This window comes from Arvicola amphibius, chromosome 17, assembly GCF_903992535.2.
Source record: "Arvicola amphibius chromosome 17, mArvAmp1.2, whole genome shotgun sequence".
In the NCBI taxonomy this organism is placed as follows: Eukaryota; Metazoa; Chordata; class Mammalia; order Rodentia; family Cricetidae; genus Arvicola; species Arvicola amphibius.
The window spans coordinates 27,510,195-27,531,919 of NC_052063.2; the positions used below are offsets into that span (position 1 = coordinate 27,510,195).

The following is a 21,725-nucleotide window of genomic DNA, read 5'->3' on the forward strand; positions in this document are numbered from 1 at the left end:
ACTCGAGCACTGGTTTTTCTGAAGACTAGACAAGGATGCTGATGCAAAAGTTTGAGCTATTGTTACTTTCTATCAGGAATAATTACACCACTAAAAAAAAATTTCACAAGCACTTTTCACATTTTAGCTTTTCAGCATTTGATCTCATTTGAACTCCATAGGAGCAATAACTCAATGTGGAATGTGGGCGGAAGGCAAGAACTCCCTCTCGGTGTTGAAATGGAAAGGACAAAATGCTAAATATTCCCTCTCACTTCCCCTGGCACCTAAAGTTTAAGCATGTGTCCTGGCCTCCAACAAGTGGAGGCTTCAGCACAGAACTGTGAATCCTAAAGAAGCAGTGGAAAATGTCTGAGACGCAGAGAGATCATACCCTGTGCTGAGAAGTCGGCACTGAGCACAGAGTGACCACCATGCTAATGACACCATCTGAGTGCCACATCTAAGGGTGTGACACTAGAAGTTATCATGATTTCTAAGTTTCATTATAACCTTTTGGTGAGTTTTGTTTGTCCATCCTTCTCAATAATGTGATGGATCACTTTTAGTCCTTTTAATAAATTCGTGTCACCTTAAATCTGCCATAGTTTATTATATTGTTTGAAACCTAAACTCATGTCTAATATATCAAAAGAGTTGATTTCAAAAAGCAAATGCAGATTTTCAACAAATCATTTTGGGGATCATGAAACAGTAAATAAATACTCTATTTTACAATTTATTTAAAATTCAAAGTATAAGATGACTATTTCATAAATGTGGTAGGCTTTCATCTGTGTTGTGGATAAACAATATGGGGAATGAGGTGTGCACTTAACAAAAAATATTGGCAGACAAGTAGTTTAAAGATAAAAAAATGAATACAAGAAAAGGCAGAAAGTTTCACAAATGGTGGGTACACAAAGTGACAATAAAAACTTTTTTAAAGATTTTGACTTAAATTAAACATCTAGAGTGAAGGTTTTTAAATTGGTAACGACATTCCTATGAACGTAACTACTTTAAGCAGATAGCATAAGGTGATTTTCAAGTGATATTGAACAACAATAGTGATCAAATGTTCCCATCATAGCAATGATACCAAGAGCTTGGCAGTCTTATTTGAGCCTGGCTCATGTACTTCAGAACAAATATTCAAAACCTTGACCTTGAGAGAAACAGAACCAGTTAGTACTATCATGGACAGTCAAATGAAACAGAGAAAGCTGCACTATAGACTGAGGTATTAATTTTGCTTAATATTTGCAGACTTTCCTGGATATTATGGGTCAAAATGAGTAGGAGCAGCAGAACATTGAGGGAGAAAGTCTTATGCAAAAACAAAAGGAATGTCTGTAGTTTAATTCTTACAAAGAAGAGCCAAGGATGGAAAGGAATAAGTCATTATTCAAATTTTCTCTGTTGCTGAATTCTAGTATGAGAGGAACCAGATCCATTACTGAGCATGCTCCATATAAGTAGTTTCAAGCATCCACATAAAGCTTAAAATATAGGGGGGAAAGTGAGGTGTTTAGAAAATTAAGCTATTTGAGGAAATATAAGAACAATAGTTGAGTATAATTGTTTGCAAGCCATTCTGAATCAGAAATTTAAATGTGTGTTTATTCTAAATTTACTTTCAGAAGCGGCTTGCCTAGACACGTATTCAGCTATTTTTTTTTTCAGGAACAAAAAAAAATGTGTTTTACATATTTTAAAAATCCATCACCTTGTTTAATGAATGCAAATTTTGTAAAAAAAAATAGTATTTTTAAAACTAGGTTGTCAAATATAGCATGCCACAGAGTATTTTAAATCAAAACAACCTGCCAGCATTTGAAAAGGGATTTTGTTTGTTTCTTCACTTTAAATTATAGACAATAGCTATATCCACACCACTTTGGTTTCCAAATGTCTCTTATGTAGCAATTATGGATCACAGCACCAATGCCTACAAGCAGAAGTCTTATGAGTTACAATATTGTCATTGCTACACTTGTACTCCATTGCAGAAGAACCTGAAAGGATTCTATACCTGTCAGCAAAAATAGTGTAAATATAATAGTCTACAGGGGTGTTTCCAGGTACTAAAATATACCCACTTCTCCCTGTTGCTGCTAGCTTGAAATATTACCAAGACGTAAAATGAATCTGTTGGCACAACTCAAGCTTGTGAAATGCTTTTTTTCTAAATGTCCAGATAAAGGGCTCTGACCATCACTAGCTCACAAAAATAGATAAAGTATATCCTGGCAGATAAAAAAAGTGCACTGCCTTTTGTAAATCAAGATGCCCACAGCTTACAGGAATAGGCATTGTGTCTCCCTAAAATGCCTAGTGGTTGCAGGCATGAGCATAGTGTGTCTTCACTCTCCGACTCTTTCCTCACACATCCATGGCACTAGCAACCAATGGAGAATAAGATGTAATTCAATCAATTAGAAAAAACATTGTTTATACACTGGAAAATCTAGTTAAGAATCCATGCTGATCCTTACCTATCATGTGGTTTTTAGAAATTATCTAAGGAGTTATCTATTTTCTCTAAACATTGATTTCTTCAGCCGAAATCCATACATAATAAACTACCTGATAAATGTTCATAAAGAATGCAACATAGAAAAATTTTAGAAATATCTATTACATAAAGAAATTCTGTTTATTTTAATAGTAAAATTGATAGTAAATAAATATAATGCTTTTTTAAAAAATAAAAAGCAAAGAGTTAATGTATTTTTCAATCCTTCCTCCAAAAGAAGTCAAAGTGACTCAGAGTCAAATAAAAGAACTCTATGCTCTAACCCAAGTAAGGAAAATGTCTGAAGAAAGCAAAGAGAGGAAGTTAAGGGAAAGGGAAGAGAAGACAAGAAAGGAAAGGAGAGGGGCAAGGCAGAAGAGGCCATCCAATCAGACAGGACAGGGTCTTATGTGGCTCCACTGGTCCTGAGGTAGACCATGCTGATTTTCCTACAGCTCTACTGAACTTATGTGAGCATGAATTATGGATTATAAGTGTAATTGTGGAAATGAGAAGAAAATGCTGGTGTCACATTTTATTGCAAACTGATTTGTCTCTTTTAAGTGAAATTGATGACTACAACATTTTTTCCTCTTATTTCAGAAATATGAGTAGTGATTTTCATTTCTTTTTAAAAGTTATATTGTTTCATTCAAGAAACAGAAATTCTGACCTCCATGCATTACAAACACACACACATGTATTTGATAATGTACTTCCTCATTTTAGCTTCGTGGCTAATTATTTGACAAATTAAATGCTGGTTAAGGCAGACCAGATGTCTAAAAACTTTGCAATGGTATCAGTATTATATGATATTGATTGATCACTAGAAATCATTATGAAATATTCAGCTTTATGCTTACGAGTATCGAAACCTTTACAAGCCTGTAAGTGGAGTTAGACACATTTGGGTGAAGTGTCAACGGTAATTTTACATTAAGAGTAATTCAGCTTTCATCATGGTAAATACGCTCTATAGTCTGTTTAGGAAAGAGTTATCTTCAGTTTACCATCTCTGCTCTGATGGCTAACTTTCAGTTTGTCTAAAAGTCCACATGCAAGGGAGCAAATACGCCTATACATAAGCCCATGATCCTCAAATAAAAATCTCGAATACACATACTTACATATAACACTTCACAGGAACATGTCATTAAGGGTGGTGTTGCTACTAATAATCACCGCGGCTTTATGCCTGTCATTACCCTCAGGCCATCATAATTTTATGAGCACGAACCAATAATAATGACATTTCCCTTTTGTTTTTTCTCCACACCTCATTGCTTACATTGATTTGCATAAGCAATTTTCAACCTGATAATTGGAGCCAAACATGTTGTAGGTTACCTTATGGAGGAGAGCAGTTAAATACTAATTAAGAGAAATCTTTCTCTATTCAAACATATTTTACAAGTTATTGACTTATTCTCACTGGCTGAGCTGGAAGGTGACTCACTCTGATAGGGATTTTAAGGTTTCAGTTTGCATCAGGCATAACAATGATATTTCGTGTGTGTGTGTGTGTGTGTGTGTGTGTGTGTGTTTAATATATATATATATATATATATATATATATATTTAATTACCTGATGTCAATTCATAATAACATGAAGAATGATACTTTCAGGCTCAGATCCTTAGGATACAATTATTTTGCTTTAAAAGAAAACGTGATAGTTGATGTGGGATTCCCCTCTGTATGGTGTGAATACCATTGGTCAATAAAGAAACTGGCTTGGCCTGATAGGGTAGAACAGAGCTAGGTGTGGGAACTTAACATCTTCAACATATATTAATTGTAACTGAAAGACATAATCTGACAACAGAAAAGTTTGTATTTGATTTTCTCCATGATCCATTTTCAATATGAACATTAAAACTGAAGCTGGTTTATCTATGATAAGTGCTAGTCCTTTAAGAAAAGGATCTACCTCTTTAAAGAAAGCTATCGACAAGGGTTTGCCTATCTGTTAGATTTTTAAAGGAGGCAGCATTGATAAGGGATAGCAGGATAATAGCAATACATGTGTTCATCGTGTTTGTATGAATAACGGTGTACAGAAGGGAAGGCTAATGGCAAGCATGCTTAGAACACAGGCTTCAAAGGTCTAAATCCCCTGAGTTCTGCCTAGTGTTAAAAACAGCTCCCCTAGTTGAGAAGTCCCTCCCTTGTCTGAATTCCCAGTAGTAATACTCAACAAGGTGAATGCTAATTCTCCTCAAAGACTACCTCCAAGACACTGTAGATAAAGTCAATTCCACAGTTAAGGGGAACAACTAGAAATTCTGACATAACATACGCTAGAGAAATCATCAACAAGTTTCCAACAGCCCTTAGCAAATAGCATGTAAGACAACCATAGATTATCACAAAAAATACTAAATATTTGGAATAAAGCAGAAAAGTTAATAAGTAGTTTAAACCCCAGGAGACCATAGGTTGATTTTTATACCAGAAAAAGAAAACACATTATTAACAAAAGCTGCAACAGGGCAGCAGATACTCAACTAGCTTGATATGGCTGCACTGGTGCATACCTTGATGGCCACACTGTACGATAACCAGCAGACCCCAGGAAGCTCAAGGACAGAGAGCTGCTTCTGTACATGCAGTTAATGGTATGCTTCCATCAAATTAAAAAAAGCTGTACCAAATTAAGAAATATCAAATAAAATTGCCTAACTGATCAACCGTCCTAAATAAATCCTATATTTAGAAACCATGAAAGATAGAAAAGGTCTGGAAAATTCAGTTTTGCAATAAGGCGGGAGGCCAAGAGAGATGTCATGGCTCGGAGGAGGTTGAATATTAATTAAGAGAAATGAGAATTATTTCTCGCTACTTATTCTATTGCCTCAAGCGTCCCACAAACTGCCTGCTATCATTTTGTGTAATGGATTATATTTAACAGTAGATATGTAGAGCTTGCAAAAATATAATCATTTCTGTGTCTTGAAATATATTAGTTATGAATGGTATATATAATCAAAAACAAAAAAGTTTAAATTAGGTTCATTTGGCATGTTCCACTTTCAATTCAAACATAATTAGCAAAATTATCAACTAATCTCAACTTATGAATACAATTTGTTTACTAAAGTAGAGGTTTGAGAAAATTTCTTTTTAAAAGTCATGAAAAACTAAACAATTTAAACTTTTCAGTAAACTCAATAGAAATAAGATGTCTGAAAACATCAAGACTTTCCTTGCAATTGGACATTTTTACTCATTTAATTTTCTCCTTGGTGTCTGATAGCTTATTTATAGTTTATATAATGAATAAAAACAAAAGTTTTCTGTCGTTTTTCTGTCAGCTTAGCAACTGCTCCTGAATCTCCTGATACATAAAGACCCGCTGTGGCCTGCAGGCATTCCACCAGCCATCACACCAGCTTGTCTGCAGATGCCGACTGTAGGCTGAAACTATTGTTCTAGTTGCCAATAAAGTGTCAGGAGTCAGATGAGAGCGTGAAAACCTCCTAGATCAGAACAGCCAAGAAGAAACCAGATGACTTTCCCTTTGGACTGGAAGAGATCCAGAAAGAGAGCATCTCTTCTTTCCATCCTAAGCCCAAAATGCTCAGGAATCTCTAAGTCTCTCCCTTCTCCTCCCTGTGAGGCTCTCGATCTGTATTCCTAGCTCCTCCATCTTCTCTAGGCCTAATTCCTGTCAACTACTCACTTGCTCCACCCCCTGACCCAAGGTTAATTTTATTAACTCAGTTTCAGAGTTTCACAGGGCAATCAAATATCCCACAACAATTTTTTTCTCCAAAAGTTTCAGAATCCCTGCCTGCTGTGATATATCTTCAGTTTGAAATTTAAACTATATATTGCCACACAAATTACTGTGTGATATGTAAAATATTGTTGAAACTCTATTCAAATATTATCTAAGAAAATGTGAATATATAAACTGACCTAGAAATCTACTAGATAAATTATACATAGCATATTTGTAAATATTTTTTGCCTTGTTCTTAAAAAAAGTTTAGAATAACCCATACAGAGATGAAAAAAAAAAAAACAGGTTTTGTTGGATAATAAAAAGAAGCTGATATCATAGCTTGCTATCATATCATAGTTAAGGGAATCATTTGAGTACATGGTGAAAAATTTAATGCAAAAAGAATGAAAGAGAAAGAAAAGAAAGAAGGAATAACAGCATGTGAAAGTGCGCCTCATTTGTAGTTTGGGGTTGCCTGAGCCAGTAAATATGAACATAATCTATTTGCAAACTATAAACTTTCATTTGTCAACATAAAAATAGCCATGGTTAATATATAAACAATGAATATATTTTCCTCAGAGGTAAATGCTGACATCCCAGAATAGCCCTTTCAACAACTTGTAAAGTAAAACTCTCCAGAGCCTTGTGACTGGCAAGCTTATTAATATGAACTCCCCCAACACTCAGCACCATGACATGAAGTGTCTGCTGAGGAGGTCATCTCCAAAATGTACCCCATACATCTTCATGCACAAGAGACGATAATTTATCACCCAGACAGAAGGATCTAGTGTCAACTAATCCGAACTGCTGATGATACACTAAATCAGTTTGAGTGACAAGTACCAATGAAGCTGCGGACCAAGCACTGAAGGATCCAGATCCACCCGATCAATGAGATGTCACGAGGCCAGCGAGGCCAGGGAAATGCAGTGTTGACAAACATAGACTCCCTTGCTTGAAAATTAACAAAGTCAAGTGTTGAGTACAAAATTGTGCATTATCATTAGCTTCAAATAAAAGTTTATTTCATTTTTTTTTTTTTTGCAATTTCAGATAAAACTGAAGAGGCAGAGTCAGCAAAACAAATTTTAAGATACACTCAAAATAATATGTTTTGTATACCATAGAAAACATGACAGGGTAAGGGAAAAGGCAGCAAAAACACTCTGCCCAAATAACTTACCACAGTCACTCAATCTGATGTGCATAGTGGAAGAGAAATAATAACAACTGTATGCAGAAAATGATTTCCTATCAGTTTGCCAACAGGAATCCAAATTCAATTTATATTGACCACATGAAAACTTAGATATTTTCTGAAACTGTCTTGTTACAGATTCGATGGGGAAAACAAAGCAGTGGGGATAAGGAAGGCCATTTCTCCAGATAGTTTATATTCATGGAGGGCTTTCTTTGAGGTGAAACAAAAAGAAAAGAGAAGGGAGAAAAGAAAAGGTTTTCTCGACTATGTGATCAGAATGGAGTCTTCATCCCTCAGCAAATAGAACCTACATCCTTGAGCAAATATGTTCAATGGACTCAGGTATTCTGAGGGTGTCTGTAATGAAAAGGGCTGATTAAAATAAATTTCAATGCCTGCTAAAACTAATCTGCAAGAGTGGTTTTTATAAGGAAAATTGTTCTCCAATAAATGTATATGCTCCTTTCGTTTGTTGCATTAAATTTAGAGTTTTTCATATCAAATTTTACTCTTGCCTTTGTATTTTATCTTTCAGTTTATTTCTGATAAGGATAGAATTCTACTACAAAAATATGACCCAATCCCAGTTGCAGTTTATTTAAATTTCAAAATGAAAAGTTTACTAAGAACAGATAAGATTGATTGCTCTCTCTGTCTTAGCATAATTGTATTTCAGGTGAACATCAATTTACTTTAAAGGACACTTCTAAGTAGCAGAATGCATCATAAATAATTCATCAATCACAGTGACTAAGAGAGTGATTTACTCCAGCAGATTCAATGGAATCAACATTCTAATTTTTTATTGTTTTATCTGCTCTACATTTTTATTAATTTTGTTTTGTACAAATCCATTCTTACATTTTCAGGCTCGTTACCCTAAATGCAGTTATATGCAATTGTTCCTTCTCTCTTTTTTCCCTTTGATTGAAAACACATTTTTTTCCCATACAATATATCCTGATTACCGTTCCCCCTCCCTCTACTCCTCCCAATTCCTTCCCACTTCCCCTTCTGTTTCTATCCACTTCATTTCTTGCTCACATTAGAAAAGAACGGGCTTTTAAGAGATAACCACAAAATGAAAAACAAACGATTATCTCCTTTCTTTGAAAATGATTCACACCTCTTTCAAAGAAAAGTATTTTATTTTCACTGAGACAAACAGCAACTCTGTACACCAATAATAAAGCAAAAACAGCGTGCATAACTGAGAAGCAGGCCCAAAGTTTTCTCAATTATGTAATTTTAGTAAAGCCAACAATTTGTTTTCATATTGTGTAAGCATATCAATGACAGTAAATAATAGCAGGTTTGCTGAAGTTCGGTCGAACTTAGTTCAGTTCCTCAATGCCGATTAAGCGCCTCTAAATTGTCTACCTGTTTGAGAATGGACAGACCTTACACTGTGTGTCCTGAGATGACTTTTCCTTCGTCATACTGAAGGACCGAGCCTGCCTAGCAATTCTTAAATTTTTCATAGAAGAAGCAATTTGAGATTAGTAACTTCCCAAAGTGTGACGTAACCTGCAAATAAACATAACGACAAGAAAACAATGGTCGGAAGACATAGAAAGCATGTTACTTACTTGCAAACCCCTCTGAAAAACCGAATGGCCCATAAAATTAGCCAGCATTCTAATTAAAGCAGCGCCCTGTGGGAAAGGTATTGAAAAGGAAAAAATTTCAACAAGTGTGATTCTCACAGTGTCACGTGTCAATCAAGAACAGCTCACTTCCTTCAGTCTATTCTACTTGGAAAACATTCAAGGAGAAACACATAAAATCATATCTCCTTTGACAGTTGAAAATTCCATGTTTTGTACATCTACATGTTTTCTGGATCAAAACCTACTGCTTCAAGGTGAAAATCCCTCGGACAGAACAGAACAGTCTGTAATTAGGAGTAATAAATACTTTGGCGAACATGGTACACGACAAACTTAATAAAACACGGTACTTATACTCAAAAACCATGATCTGGTAACATAAGGACACCCACGCCTAGAAATATTCAAATGAAAATAGAATCTGCTGGTAACATAGGTGGTTACTGAACTAAATCAAGTGAGGATGCTTCACAGCCGAAGGGAAGAAGAAAGTGTGAAGCCATCAAGTTTTCTGGGTTCAAACTTTATCTCTGTTATGTTTTTTAACACTTTTACCGGAACAAAGGATTAGACCTCTCGTTTCTTATTTTCTTCTCTTGCAACATAGAGTTACCAACAATTCCATTCAGTAAGACAGTTTTGAGACTTAAATAATTAGTGTGTGCATACGTATGTATATGTGTATATAAAGTACATACATTAAAAATTAGTATATATGTGTGTGGATTACATATATTAAAAGGTATGTGTGTGTGTGTGTGTGTATGCACGCATGTGTGTGTGTAGAAAAGTTCAAAACTGGGTCTGAAAGACATTGTGAGCCATCGATGTTGTTTTTGTTTGGCTCAATATTTTTGTCATATCCATTTCTGAGAGAGGCCAGATGTAGTTATATGTAAGAAAGGATATGTGGTTAATATATTTTGAGTAATAAAATATTAAATTAGAAAACCTGAGAACTACCGTTACAATAAATATAGAATGCAATCAGTGCAAAATGTGCCTAAAGTAACCAACCTGAAGCAATCCAAGTAATGAGCGGTAAGCCAGGATGATCACAAACCTGTATGTAAACTTTAAGTTAGCGTCTAGAAGCCACCAGTTCACACTGAGTTGCTTCAGGGTTAGCAGGCAGAGACTGGTTAAGTATAAACGATAGTCTAGGTTTAGTGGAAACTCCTTGGTGCCTACATAACCTCCGCCACTCTTACAAATGCACATACTACAACAGCACCTGCTCCAAGGTGTCTCTTTAACTGTTATTAATGCACATCAATGGTATATGCTGACGAGATTCACTGTGACGTCTCAAAGCACACACCCAGGGTATCCTATTCAAGGAGAGAACCCTACAGCCCTCACCCAACTTGCACCATCCTGCAGCCGTCAGTCCACCAACTCATCCGTGATTTCCCCCTTTTAACACTAAAACTATTGCCTTTAATTTTGGAACCTTGATGCAATCTAATATTCTCACTCCATTAGTCAATCATCCTTAAAGCACTCTCATAAAAAAATAAAGTCTCAATTCCCTGAAGAACTTGTTCCTCAAATGAGAATCTTATTATCATCTCAACAAATGAGCTGGTAAACCATGAAGTTTTATGCCCCTCCGCATCTCTCTCCCTCTCACATCTTCACTTTCTATGGATATTGTTTTGCTTCTTGCTCTTTGTCTTCCGCACACTTGTACAAGTCCATAAAACATAAGCACTTCTGATTCAATCTAGGGAGCAGCTGAGAATCCCCTTTAGAACGCATCAGCTCTGCTCCCTGAATTTTCTTGACACACTCTCCTCCAATGTATTTTCCAATCTAGTCTACCCACCCTGAGGGAAAAATCTGTCAGTTCTTCAACAACACTAACCCTTGCCACCTGGGGAGAGAGAGACTGTGAGACAGTCGGCTCCAGGTTCCCTTCGGAGCAGAAGAGCCATCTTCAAATGATTTAAGTGATTCCCTCCAGGTAATGATGACTTGGTCCCTTGTCAAGCTATAAAAACTATCAGTTGGCATGAACTGGTGATAAAAGAGTACTCTGTAATCATAAAGAATGAGCCTGTTTTCCTGTCTTAGGGAGGCTGGAGCAGGGGCCTCAGAAATAAGACGTAGATATATAACCAATATGCAAAAGACATAATAACCCAACTCTTCATTATTGTTATATCCTATAACTCAATTACGTTTCAGAAAACTTATTGCCTGGATATTTTGATGTTGCCTGGAGCCATCTACAGTCTTCTATATTTAACTGACCTTTTCTGGGGATTGCTAATTTTTTTAAACGCCTGTTTTAATGAAGTCTGCAAAGAGGTGTCAGGTGGGTTGACCTAATGTTCTTTAGTCAGTGTACAGGACAAGTACTACCCATTGCTGTAACAAAGGCCACACTAAAAGTCACCACACAGACTTCTCATTTCAAGGAAGTGCTGAATCACATGTCTCTGAATTTGAAAATATTTACTCGTCAAGCTAACCTCGTTTATGATGTGGCAACCTAAAATCACTTGTGGTTGAAAATTGCAGCCCCGAGAAGGCGATTTGGACTCTGAAGTACCTTGAAGAGATTTATGGAAACTCATGCTTAGGAAACGTCATCATAACTTTATAAAACAAGGTCCATGGGAGAACTACAGAAACTGACTGATTTGCTTAGAATATCATAAGCGATATGTCACTGTAAGAGGTTGGAAAACTCGATCATCATTTGGTAGTTTTTCTTCTGTCCTTTATTTATTTATTTCGGTTTACCTTGTTAGTAATCCGAGTACCTAATGATTTCAGAGGCACTGACTATGTACAGAGCAAAAGACCTCCTCCTTGCCTCAGACTTGGCACATCTCTCTCCTGCAGGTGGCTACGATAAGCTCCCTTAATTCAATAATGGTTGACAAAGAGAGAAAATGTCTGCACACATGACAGTCACTTTGGGTTCTTAAACAGCAGCTATTCATCAAGGAGATAGTCTTTATTGCCTCGCTGATATGTTTTCACGATGTGCAATCACTTTTTAAGAGAAGGTAATCTTCCAAACTCAATTATTTCCTTAGCATATGTGTAGTGAGTTGGTCGTTTCTTCTATAATATCCCACAGAATACAAATAGGAACCATGCCAGGACAGCTCATCCCTACGGGGCTGCAGGTCCTAAAGAGTGACATCTGGGTTCTGCCTCAAAGGTGGATATACTCAGCCCCCCATCAACATGATGGTACAAGGATCTGATTTACAAAGTGGGACAGGTGAGGAGGGGAGAAACCTGAAGGAGAGAAGGTCATACAGATAGGAAGGCATGAAGCCACGTATTGGGGGACTGAGCGGGAAGTAAGTTTGAAGCAGAATTCAGAGGTGTGAACTGCAGAGCTGAAGTATTTGGAAAGGTGAGAGCTTTGGTATGAAACCCCGGATAACCACATGCATGATACCCAGAAACGAGCAAGGTGAATTGATGGAGGAGTGTTTATGTGTTACTTTCATTATTAATAAAGAAAACTGCCTTGGCCCTTTAAGAGAAAATTAGGTAGGTGGAGTAGACAGAACAGAATTGTGGGAACAAGGAAGTAGAGTGGGGGAGACGCTTCAGGCATTCGCCATAGGGAGTCTCCATGCTGCTCCTCTCCGAGATGGACGCAGGTTAAGATCTCTCCTGGTAAGCCACAACTCGTGGTGCTACCCAGATTACTAAATATGGGTTAAAGGAAGATGTGAGAATTAACTAATAAGAGGCTGAAACTATGGGCCAGGCAGTGTTTTAAAAGAATACAGTTTCCGTGTAATTATTTTGGGTAAAGCTAGCCGGCGGCGGGTGGCGGGACGCAGCCCCGCCGCTTCTCACTACAGATTGGCGCTCCAACGTGGTGACTAAATCCACTTAAAAACCTTGCCCGCTTGGGATCGGAAAGAAAGTACTCTGAGACCATGCCAATGGCTCACTGCTCCCTGCCTGCACCTGGGCAGATGGCGGAATCAGGCTTAGGCGGGCGGGACAGCGTTTGCGGATTCCTGCTGCCATAGAGAGAGAGGTGTTTTCAGACTGCGCAGTGCTCTGCATGTCAGATTTGGCTGTAACTTGGATGAAAAGAGTTTTTGTGCTGCACGCTCAGTCTCAGAGTTAAAGTGCTGAGTGCGGCTCCTACCTGGCGGCCCCAGAGCTAGTAGAAAATGGTACATCCTCCATTTTGAAATTGGAGAGAGGTGGAGCCAACATCCAGAGCAGCCCGCAGCTCTGCAGCTCAGAGCTGCAACCGATTCAGAGTCACAAGAGGCTCAGCTATGTTGGACTGGGCGTGGCAAGCTCACAGTACCTGTTTTTTGACCTAGGAATGTCACAGCTTAGAGTCTTAAGCGCTTAGCAATGTAAAGGCTCAAATCAAACAAGTTTCTCGACAGTAAAAAAAATTACAGATTCACAATAGGACAGATTCAGACATAAAAGACTTTTAAATGAGTCACAGTGTTGGATGAATGTATGTAGGCTTGAGAGAGAGAAGAAGAAAATATAAAAAAATAAAGTTAATGCCTAAAAAAAGGCTAAAGTCTTTAAAGAGACAGAATAAAGTAAAGTGATAGAATGAAAATAAGCCGCATAAAAATGGAAAATTCACAGAGAGTCTGGATTATGTATTTTGTTGTGCTTTCTTTGATTTTTTTGACTGTAAAGGAGCTAAGTACAGAGAGACATTTAATTATATGGGCTGCCAGGCTAGACCAGAATGGACATCTTAATGGTATGACTTCAGGATTTGGATCTAAGAACATGATGCTTTGGAAAAGAGTTTCTTCTTTTGTTTTCACAGAGGACGAGACTCTGTGGATTGCTTCTATCCCAATATGGTATGATAGACCACGCCCTCCTGAAAGGTTGCTGTGAACATCTTCAAAAAATTACTTCACTCAACTGCCAACTGAGAGGAACCTAGCACACAGGTTACACCATGAAAGACCTAAATAACAGCGCCCCCATTCAGCAGGAAGTAGTTTGGAGAGAAAAAACTGTGCCCATTTTCCCAAATATTGCTTATAAATGTTCTTTTACATTTAAAGGGGGAGATGATATAGATATGAATTTGCACTGGTATAGATTTTAAGGTCAATTTGTTATATGTATATGTATTTCTGATCTTGATTAAGCTATTGTGATTGTAGTTCATTTTAAAAACTGTAATGTATAATTAGGAAATATAGATTGTTAATGGATAATCATTGATAATAGTTAAGCTTGTAGTCATGTTATTAGATTTTCTAGATATGTAGAGATATATTTCAGTTAGATAGACATTCTTCATATCTTTCAAAGACTGCAGAATATGGCATTTAATGTTTTAATAACTTAGGGTTTTTCATGACAATGAGACACATCTGCTCCTGGCAGCACCAATCTACTTCGAGAGGAAGATGGGCATCGAAGAGGCTACTTATGGAGTTTGTTAGCCATTTGGGCAAGAAACTGCTCTTGGCTGGACTGTTCCATAAACTGGACACAAAGAACCCGCAGAGAGAGGACTGCTGAACTTGCCTAAAGGTGAGATGGTCTTTTGGGGTTCCTGATTCATTAAAGAGTCTGCGAGACGTTCTGCAGGACACAGCAGAAAGTGACTGAACTGTCTTTGGAATTTTTCTGCTTCATGAAAATGTCTGCTGGATACTTATGGGCCTGTAGGCTGAAGATGGATGCCCCAACAGTACAGAGGAACTTTGGGTGACTGTCCAGGCAGCGAGTTGTCTCTGTCATTTCTAGAGTTTTATAAGTTACTTATTTCTTGTTTACTTAGGTAGCATTATATCCTTCTGGAGTCTTTGATGGAGTTGAAGAATAAATAGATAGTTATAGCTTTCCTTAGTTATGATAAAAGATAAAATAGATTTAAATATTGTAACTGTAATACTTGCTTGATAACTGTTTTGTTACATGTAATTTTACTATGTTAAAGTTAAAGCCTTTCTTTTTTGTTTAAACAGAAAAAGGGGAAATGATGGAGGAGTGTTTATGTGTTACTTTCATTATTAATAAAGAAAACTGCCTTGGCCCTTTAAGAGAAAATTAGGTAGGTGGAGTAGACAGAACAGAATTGTGGGAACAAGGAAGTAGAGTGGGGGAGACGCTTCAGGCATTCGCCATAGGGAGTCTCCATGCTGCTCCTCTCCGAGATGGACGCAGGTTAAGATCTCTCCTGGTAAGCCACAACTCGTGGTGCTACCCAGATTACTAAATATGGGTTAAAGGAAGATGTGAGAATTAACTAATAAGAGGCTGAAACTATGGGCCAGGCAGTGTTTTAAAAGAATACAGTTTCCGTGTAATTATTTTGGGTAAAGCTAGCCGGCGGCGGGTGGCGGGACGCAGCCCCGCCGCTTCTCACTACAGTGAATGAGAGGTAGCAAGGCGGTTTAACAAATGTGACAGAGGTAAATTTGAATTTTAGTCTGAGATAGGAGAAGATGACATTAGAAGCTATGCATAAAGACATACTTTAGACAAAGTTATTGAAACTACAGAAATCACTTGGAAAATGTGAAGTTTTAAAAATAGGTCAAGAAGCCCAGGACTGGAGAGGAATTGCGACAAAGAAATGAACTACAGGAGAGGGCACAGCTGGAGACACAACCCGGACTAGGAGTAGGTAAGAACTCTAGAGAGGTGTGCTCTTGCTTCAGTGAAGGCAACAGAAAAATGGAACCTATAGGGCTTTCTGCTCTTCTCTGTAGTGCTCAGGATAAACACTCGGGAATTTAAATTAAAAGCAAAGGTGGACACCAGAGCGTGACAAACAGCCAAAAGCAACATGGGTAAGAGTAGAGTCATGGAAGACATGGTTGAGAGTTGTGCTTCCGGTTTCAAGGAAAATGATATTGAACAGAGGAATGTAGTCAGTAACAATTAGGAAGGAACTATTTTAACATCCTATGAGGATGAATGAAGCTAAAAGCATGTGAACATGAGGCATTCGTGTTTTGCTTACCTGGGGGTTTTGTTTGTTTGTTTGTTTGTTTGTTTGTTTGAGACAGGGTTTCTCTGTGTAGCCCTAGCTGTCCTGGAACTCACTCTGTAGACCAGGCTGGCCTCGAACTCACAGAGATCTACCTGCCTCTGCTTCCTGAGTACTGGGACTAAAGGGGTGCGCCACCAACCAACCCCTTGGCCTTTACAAAGTATATACAGATACAGAGAGAGAATGTTGTTCCAAGAAATAACGAATTGAACAGAGATGGTGATTGGAGACATGCAGACTGAGAGGTAGGTGTTAGAACAAACTTCCAGGAAGAAGAAGAGGAGAATCTGAGTTATCTCAGGGAGAATGCGCGTAGGCTTCCTGAGACAAAACTGAAAAGGGAAATGAAGGGATAAGTCACTAAGATTCTAGGGCCCAAAGCACAGCTGGAATCAGTCTCAGCACAGCAGTGTGCAGCTGCACAAGGAGGCATGGCCTGTCTGTCTCACCAGGGTAGACCCATCACCCAAAACACTTCTTGGTACAAAGGATTTTCAGATAAGCAACCTGTCTTTCTCTTTTCCACAATGCAAAGGCAGTCTTAAGATTATATCATCCTGAGAGTAGAACTAGATTCAAAGTAACTATGTTGGGTAGGAAGGAGTGAAACATGGGAAGCTGTAGAAAAGTCCTGTGAGTGAACAGAAATCACTCGAAATGTAGCAATCACTAAAGGCTCATGGTGTGATACAGTCACACGGTAACAAAGAAGGTATCATTATTTTGTCCAATCAGAAGTATGAGGCTTAAAAGGTTGTATAACTTGCTGACATTGACCCAAATTAAGTAAAAGAACTGTGATTAGAGACCCACTTATATCCAGCTCCAAATCGTTCCCTTTAACTGATGTAGGTTACTGTCTTGGGATCTGCAATCAAGTCGGAACCAAGACACTCTTTAAAATCACTGGAGAAATGAGAAACTAGAGAGAAAAACATTCTGGGATATTGTCTTAGCTAGGCTAAGATGTGTTATATTTGTTTATGCTGCAGAATATTACTTTAACTGTGTGAAGGTGTGTTCCTTTTCCTTATGCTGCATCTGTTTAACGATGTAAGGATGACTGTCTAATTATGCGAAGATGTGTTGCATTTGTTTCACATTGCCTTCCAGCAGCACCTCATTGCTGAACAGCCAGTAGCTGGGCAGCAAAAGGACAGATGGAGCCGCCAGGCAGAGAGAACAAATAGGAGAGAAATCTAAGTTAAGGAAGAATGAGGAGAAGAAGAGAGATGAGAAAGGCCAGGAAGAGGGGCACAGGCCAAGCTGTCAGTCAGTCAGACATAAAAAGTAGTGAAAGTAAGAAACACAAAAAGAAAGAAAAGAAACGAGTCCAGAGGCAGAAAGGTAGATAAAGAGAAACCGGTTAATTTAAGTTAAAAGAGCTAGCCAGAAATGAGCCTAACCTAGACCAAGCATTCAAAACTAATATGTGTCTGTGTGATGATTTGGGAGCTGGTTGGGGGTTCAAAAGAAAACGCCTGCTACAGAAGGAAAAGGAAATTGTTCTAATTGTTCAGTTTGGAAGCAGTAGCACTCTGACAGCAGAGCATGAAAGGAAATTAATAAGATTGAAACGGCTTTCCCGTCCTCTCTGGCTGGAATTGAAACATTGGGAGGACATGGGAGGGTGGGGCGTGCTTATGTGCTAAGAAACACCAGGCTACCTTAGCACAAGTTCAGTACAAACCAAACACAACAAAAGATGAAAGTGCGTGAAAACACACTGCTCGATTGCCAGCTGCTTCTGTGGTCTCCCCCAAGAAAGCTGCAGTCCGCAGCTTACTCCAAGGCAATGACTGAGCACCTATCCAGTAAAACAAGAAGCCCCTCCAGTGGGGATATGATTCAAGGACATCGCTGGTCTGGAAGATACTTCCTGTAACAAGCTATCCACCTGGAGTTCTCCCATCCAAGGGCTTTCAACACCCTCTACTTGCTCATCCAAACTAATTCGGTTCCCTTGCCCAGTAATGCTCTATGTACCATGGTGTCTATCCTTTAGAAGATCAGAATTAATTTGATAGGGCAGTTTGCAGTATGGAGATCCCCACAAGTACGATCTACTTTTGGCTTGTCACAGACATTAGCTGGTGACTATAAACAAAACTGGAAGTTTCTTTTCAAGTCTCTGGCTACTACACCTTCTATGCTGTGTGCATGTGCTTCATGGTTCATTCCATTATTGGGCTGGATGGAGGGGAGTAACTCCACTCACTGCCTCTACTTTACAGATGGGAGAACTGAAGTAAAGAATCATTTGCTCCATATCCGCCAGCATGGTCAGACCCGGAACACGTCCCTGAATTGGCTTCCATCCACTCTGTTGTTTTTAATTATAGTTCTTTTAAAAAAAACAGAGAAACCTATGCAATGAAACATTCCTGCTATAGTCTGTGTTGTTGAAAGGGTTAGCATATTGATTTCAAAATCAAAGTGCTTTTCAGATGCAACTTTCAGAAAGATATCTGTTCACTAAGCATAGACAGAGAGAGACAGAGAGACAGACAGACAGACAGACAGACAGACAGAGAGAGAGAGAGAGAGAGAGAGAGAGAACAACATTCTGCCATAATCTGTTAGTATAGAAAGTCTTTGGTCTGAAGGGAAAGAATATATTAAATCCTCCTATGATTTTTTTTTTGTTTGTTTGTTTGTTTTTGTTTTTCGAGACAGGGTTTCTCTGTAGCTTTGGAGCCTATCCTGGAGCTAGCTCTTGTAGACCAGGCTGGTCTCGAACTCACAGAGATCCGCCTGCCTCTGCCTCCCGAGTGCTGGGATTAAAGGCGTGCGCCACCGCCGCCCGGCTAAATCCTCCTATGATTTTTTTAAAGAGAGAGAAAGAGAGAGAGAGAGAGAGAGAGAGAGAGAGAGAGAGAGAGATTCTTTCTTCTTTTAAAGATAATATGAGCTATTTTAGCATTTGAAAAACAGGGTGGGGGAGAAAAATACCTAACCTTGAATGGTCTTGACTCTCATACTGATCAAGCTCCCTGCCAAGCTCCCCTCCTTGTTGTCTTTGAAATTCATAGCCTGTTTTATCCATTGGTTGTATATATGTTTTCATAGCTGATCCATTAGTATTGGATAAGCACTTGGTATGATCTTCCCTGGAAACAAACTTTCTCCTGTTCTCAACCTTCTTTAGTTGCATATAATTATATTATAATCTAAAAAAAAAGAAAAAAATAAGAGGAGACGGAGAATGAAAATGGAAATAAAATTAATTCTAATCATGAAAGCGAAATTAATGACCAATTGCTCCATCACCCAGTCTTAGAACCCCGGAGTCCTCTTTGATTTATTACTTCCTGAGGCCAGGTCTCTACCTCTGTGCAGCTGAATTATTTCACAACCTCTTAATGACAACATCAGATTCATTCTCCCCTTCCAAAATCCATCCTGTGGGCCACATCAAACTAATTTTAATAATTACTACAGACACTTAATGTCGGCTAAGTGCTCTAGGTCTGCTGTCAACTCCAAGCTCATTAGATCAGTTAAATATCTACTATTAGACTTAAGAGATAGGAGTAATGACAGCGACAACTATATCGTTTTAATTAAGGACAAGAAGAAAGTCCAACTGTATTTTTCTGACAATTCATTAAAACTACAAAAAGCTTCTGTAAAGCAAAGGACATGGTCAACAAGACAAAACAACACCCCACAGAATGGGAAAAGATCTTCACTAACCACACATCAGACAGAGGTCTGATCTCCAAAATATACAAAGAACTCAAGAAATTAGACATCAAAAGAACAAATAATCCAATAAAAAAAAATGGAGTACAGACCTAAACAGAGAACTCTCAACAGAGGAATCTAAAATGGCTGAAAGACACTTAAGGAAATGTTCAGCATCCTTAGTCATCAGAGAAACGTATATGAAAACAACTCTGAGATCCCTTCTTACACGTATAAGAATGACCAAGATCCAAAACACTGATGACAACTTATGCTAGAGAGGTTGTGGGGAAAAGGGAACACTTCTGCATTGCTGGTGGGAATGCAAGCTGGTACAGCCCCTTTGGATGTTAGTGTGGTGATTTCTCAGAAAGTTAGGAAACAACCTTCCTCAAAACCCAGCAATACCACTTTTGGGTATATATCCAGAGGATGCTCAATCATGCCTTAAGGGCCTGTGCTCAACTATGTCATAGCAGCTTTGTTTGTCATAGCCAGATCCTGGAATCAACCTAAATGCCCCTCTACTGAAGATGGATAAGGAAAATGTGGTACATTTACACAATGAAGAACTACACAGCAGGAAAAAAATGACATCTTGAATTTTGCAGAAAAATGGGTGGAGCTAGAAAACATTATTTTGAGTGAGGTAACCCAGACCCAGAAAGACAATTATCACATGTACTTACTCATGGGTCATTTTAAACATAAAGCAAAGAAAACCGGCCTACAAACCACAATCCCAGAGAACTTAGACAACAATGAGGACACTAAGAGAGACTTACATAGATCTAATCTACATGGGAAGTAGAAAGTGGAAAAAGACAAGATCTCCTGAGTAAACTGGGAGCGTGGGGACCTTGGGAGAGCATTGAAGAGGGGAGGGAAGAAAGCAGGGATGGGAGCAGAGAAAAATGTAGAGCTCAATAAATATCAATAAAAAAATCAATAAAAAAGAAACAAGATTACCCACAAAATAGTTGGAGTAGTGTTTGCCATATAACAAGCTTCAATATAGTTAAATGGAATTGTGATCGTTTAACTTCCTTGTCTCCCAAAAGTTTTACTTCTAACCACCATTCTTAGGTCATAATCAAGGCCATGGTAAGAATATTTAATACTCCATATCTTCCCATATAAGCAAATAGTCAGCCTCCCTGCTAGCTAAACTCATTTTCTCATGTGACCATGTCTTCCACCCTTATATTTGTGCCACGATATCTACTCTAAGTGCAATGATAGCTCCACATTCTTTTTATAAATTTTAAAGTTTTTTTACATATATATATTTGGAGGTGTGGTGGCACCAGTGTGTGGATGTGGAGGTCACAGGAAAATTTGGTAGAATGGGTAGGTAACAACCTACGAAGTATGTCTATGGAGAATACTCAAAATCTCCTTCAGACCGTGGAACTGAGATGAAGGCTGATGAAATTTTTCAATGTGAAATTAATGTCTGACTTGATGGAAGAGATTTGGTCAACTGGCCAGAGTAAAAGCTCACAGCAATTTTAAAAGAAAGAGAATTGTAAAATTACAGTGTTGTTCCCCCCCCCCCAAAAGAGCATAATAATTGAGTAAATATAAGTCAAGGAGCTTTCTTAGTGAGATGAAAAAATTATAATAGTTTATACAGACCAGAGTGATTGAGAAGGGAATGAGAAGCGGATGACTGAGTGAGGTAACTCAGACTCAGAAAGACAAACACGGTATGTACTGACTCGTACATGGATATCAGATGTAAAGCAAAGGATAACCAGACTACAATCCACAACTCCAGAGAAGCTAGGTAACAAGGAAAACCCTAAGAGGGACACATGGCTTGCCCTGAGAAGGAGAATTAGATGAGGTCTCCTAGGTAAACTAGAGTCGGGGGAGGCACAAAGGGGGCGGGGATGGGAGAAGAAAACATGAGGGAACAGGATGATGGGGATTAGGGGAGGGACGGAGTGGGAGAGCAATGAAAGAGAAAGCCAATGTGGAGTTAGGGAGAAACCTAGTACTA

General features: G+C 38.4%; 1 protein-coding gene across 1 annotated transcript in view; it reads right to left on the bottom strand.

The window, feature by feature from the left end:
• Trhde (thyrotropin releasing hormone degrading enzyme) overlaps nucleotides 1-21,725 on the bottom strand; it is a 377,936-nt gene that overhangs the window by 110,428 nt on the left and 245,783 nt on the right. The window contains 1 exon segment of the mRNA XM_038315022.1: nucleotides 9,025-9,090. Coding sequence (XP_038170950.1) covers nucleotides 9,025-9,090 — 66 coding nt within the window.